The 4208-nt window shown below is 37.8% G+C and overlaps 1 protein-coding gene across 1 annotated transcript in view; it reads right to left on the bottom strand.

The window, feature by feature from the left end:
• Positions 1–1331: 1331 nt before the first annotated feature.
• The window catches only part of ANP32E (acidic nuclear phosphoprotein 32 family member E), a 23685-nt gene continuing 20808 nt past the window's right edge, over positions 1332–4208 (bottom strand). Inside the window, exons 6-7 of the mRNA XM_003800411.3 lie at positions 3516–3570; positions 1332–1728 (exon numbers count right to left, since the gene is read on the bottom strand). Coding sequence (XP_003800459.1) covers positions 1658–1728; positions 3516–3570 — 126 coding nt within the window. The 3' untranslated portion in view covers positions 1332–1657. The remainder of the gene's footprint in view (positions 1729–3515; positions 3571–4208) is intronic.

The following is a 4208-nucleotide window of genomic DNA, read 5'->3' as shown; positions in this document are numbered from 1 at the left end:
TTTCCTACTGCCTAATATATTCGAATTAAATGCTATAGTTCATGTTTTAAAACATTAGGAATAATTAAAGGTTCTACTCAGGAAAATCAGAAATACTTTGCAGAGAGATATCCAAATCATCTAAGAAGCCAACTTAAACATTTGACTTGAATGTCTTATTGTCAACAGGCAATTGTTCTGACTTTTGAGGAACACTAATGCTGTTTCCAAAAGCCTCCCTTGCTTTTCTTTTTTATTCCTATTAATACAGTCTAAGATGTTATTGACTAAGAAAGATTTACAGTAAGCAGAGCTTGTTGCATAAAACTATATTGATATATTTGAAGCTCAGAAAATACTCAATTATTTTCACTTTGCTTATTTAAAACTCAGATCTGAAAGAGTGGTTAAGGTCTAAGACTAAAGATTTTCCTAGGTATCCACAAGCTTCTCAACTTTCTTCTAAGATAGAGGGAAGGAAGTAGACAAGGGAAGGTCATCATAAAAGAACTGCTGAGCAGGGCGGCACCTGTGGCTCAAAGGAGTAGGGCACGAGCCCCATATGCCAGAGGTGGTGGGTTCAAACCCAGCCCTAGCCAAAAAACTACAAAAAAAAAAAAAAAAAGAACTGCTGAGAAGAAAAAGAATGCACACCTAAACACAAAACAAAATAAACAACCATTGGTATGTCATGATATGTAGCCTGAAGAAAGGCCTTACCTGCCTATCTCTGGACTTAGCATAAGCAATTTTTCCTTCAAAACAAAAATCTTTTCAGTCACCACAAAATCCATGAACTATATTGCTGAATAGAACCTTTACTATTCTGCTTCTACATTCTAAGTTACTCATGTGACCAAAAAAGCACTCAAATACTCTTAAAAAATAAAAGTCATTGCCTTCAAACTAAAGATCTCTAGATCATCTCTAAAAAAAATAACCAGGTTGGGCATGGTGGCTCACGCCTATAATCCTAGCACTCTGGGAGGCTGAGGCAGATAGGCTGCCTGAGCTCAGGAGTTCAAAACCAGCCTGAGCAAGAGTGAGACTCCATCTCTACTAAAAATAGAAAAACTATCGGGCGTTGTGTCTGGCGCCTATAGTCCCAGCTACTTGGGAGGCTGTGGCAAGAGGATCCCTTGAGTGCAAAAGTTTGAAGTTGCTGTGAGCTATGATGACGCCACAGTGCTCTACCCAGGATGGTAGAATGAGACTGTCTCAAAAAAAAAAAAAAAAAAAAAAATCCATCATTCAAGAGACTACTATCATTTCATATTACTACTGACTGTAATTTCAATTAATTTATAAATAACTTTAAAACCTTATAAATGAAATGCACCATACTACACCTGTGTAAAAGTGATCATGTTTTAATTATGGGCTAAAATAACTAATACAATGAGTTTGAATTAGAAAAATTAAGATTCTAAATAAATTGCTGGGGAATTTCACAATTGGGGGGGGTCAATGAAAAATTTTCTCTACATACAATATAATCACTAACAGACTAATAAATCTTATTTGGAATGATAAGGCAAAAATAGTAAAACCACACTTTTCCTATAAAAAGTTACACATTATCTTCTGTAGGGACAACTATCATACATGGAGAAACAAAGAAGATGCGATCACTCTATTGCACATCCAGGAATATTAGGGAATCTGGTCTTAGAATGACCTAGTCATCTTCTTCCTCTCCATCATCTTCAGCATCTCGTTTCCTCTTCTCCCCTCGAAGACTTTCTTCTTCTAAAAGAGTAGAAGGAAAAGAGTAGAATAATCAGTTTTAACAAGTAGATATTTGTTAAGTTATGAAGTTTAGAATCTTAATGAAAAATTAATGACAAAAGAAAATGTTAAGTTTCCTCTCTGAATTTCCTATTTTTTTTTCCTTTTGATACATGGTCTCACTCTGTTGCCCATACTAAAGTGCTAGAGTGTAGTGGCATCACTATAGCTCACTGCAACCTCAAATTTCTGAGCTCAAGCAATTATTCTGCCTCAGCCTGCCAAATAGCACCACCATGCTTAACTGATTTTTTCTATTTCTTGGTAGAGATGAGGTCTCACCAGTCTCACCAGTCTCACCATGCTGTTGAGGCTGGTTTTAAAGTCCTATCCTCAAGTGACTCTCCTGCCCTAGACTCCCAATGCTAGGATTACAGACATATGCTACTGCACCCAGACTCCTCTCTGAATTTCTTTCAATGTCTATGTGATAGACTTATAAATCCATAAATAATGACAGCTTACTATGCACCCTTGTGGCCAAATCATGAAGAACAGGTCAAGAAACAGAACTTGACAAAAATAGAATTGTTAGTAAATTTTAAAGGTTATTTTGAAAGATCGAGATAAACAATAGCACAGAGTAAATTTTAAAAGGCATTATCTGGAATTCACCTATTCTTCTCCTATAAATAGAGATTCACTCTCTCCAAAATGAGACCCTTAAACAAATAATAAATTGAGCTCAAGTTTCCATTAATGTCTATATTCCTGTTTTTAACATAAATTTCAGAGGCTTGGCGCCCATAGCTCAGTGGTTAGGGCACCAGCCACATACATCAAGGCTGGTGGGTTTAAACCTGGCCTGGGCCCGCTAAATAACAATGACAACTGCAACAAAAATATCGCTGGGTGTTGTGGCGGGCACCTGTAGTCCCAGCTACTTGGGAGGCTGAGGCAAAAGAATCACCTAAGCCCAGGAGTTAGAGGTTGCTGTGAGCTGTGACATCGCAGCACTCTACGGAGAGCTATAAGTGAAACTCTGTCTCTACAAAATAAATAAATAAATAAATAAAATTAGAATAGAAGAAAACAGCTTGGAGAACACAAGATGATGTCTCTATAAAAAAAATTAAAAACTAGCAAGTATGGTGATGCACACCTGTAGGTCCTGGCTCCTTTGGATGCTGAGGCAGGAGAATCCATAAGCCTAGGAGTTTGAGGGTACAGTGAACTATAATCATGACACTGCACTCCAGCCTAGGCAACAGAGCAAGACCCTGTCTCTAAATAAATTAATTAAAATATATGTTACAAACGTTTTATTTTTTAATGGAATTAATGAAATGTCCTGAGACAATTAATCTTTAGAAAACTCTTATACCTTTTAAGCACTCTACAATAAACAAAGCAAAATCAAAGGATCAATAATAAACTTGCTAGATTTATTCTTTAAAGTCTAGGAAAGGCTTAGCTCTTATAACTCAGCAGGTAGGGCACCAGTGACATACACCAGAGCTGGCAGGTTCGAAGCCAGCCTGGGCCTGCCAAATAAGAATAACAACTACAACAAAAAAATAGTTGTTTGTTGTGGCAGGTGCCTACGTTCTAGCTACTTGGAAAACTGAGGCAAGAGAATTTCTTAAGCCCAAGAGATTGAGGCTGCTGTGAGCTGTGATGCCATGGCACTCTACCAAGGGTACCATAGTAAGACTCTGTCTCAAAAAAAAATAAAAAATGAATAAAGTCTAGGAAAAGTATAGCTCTGTCTTTAATCTTAGAACTTGTCTATGGCCAGTGTAACTCACCCTCTTCTTCCTCTTCTTCTCCTTCTTCAACATAGTCATCATCATCTTCTTCATCCTTGAAATTCAAATATCCAGTTTGAGAATGAATAAACAATGACACCACTTTTTCATTGCTTATTCCAATAAGAACAAGAAACTATGGTGATTTTGTGTTCTGACAACCTCTGTCTACCTTATATATTACATAGCTCCCTTAAAAATCCAACTAAATCTCTAGTTTTTTATGAAAATAAATTATGCTTCAGACCAGCACTATTCAAAAGAATGTTCTGTAACAGTGGAAGTACAGTAGAACCTCTGTAAGCTGACCTTCCACGAAACTGACAACAAACGGTCAACATAAGGAACTAGGCCTCAGTACATGTGGTGCATGTCCAGTTAACACAAATTAAGTCAACTTAAGAAGGTAGTTTTGGCACCCAAACTCAGTGGTTAGGGTGCCGGCCACATGCACTAGGGTTGGTGGGTTCGAACCCGGCCAGGGCCTGCTAAACAATGACAACAACAACAAAATAGCCGAGCGTTGTGGAGGGCGCTTATAGCCCCAGCTACTTGGGAGGCTGAGGCAAAAGAATCGCTTCAGCCCAAGAATTTGAGGTTGCTGTAACCATGGCACTCTACTCAGGGCGACATAGTAAAACTCAAAAAAAAAAAGAAAAAAGGAGGTCAAGGTAAGGATGTGGTCAGCTATGG

This window comes from Otolemur garnettii, unplaced genomic scaffold, assembly GCF_000181295.1.
Source record: "Otolemur garnettii isolate 467f Iridium unplaced genomic scaffold, OtoGar3 scaffold00174, whole genome shotgun sequence".
In the NCBI taxonomy this organism is placed as follows: domain Eukaryota; kingdom Metazoa; phylum Chordata; class Mammalia; order Primates; family Galagidae; genus Otolemur; species Otolemur garnettii.
This window is presented reverse-complemented; position numbering and strand designations above follow the sequence as displayed.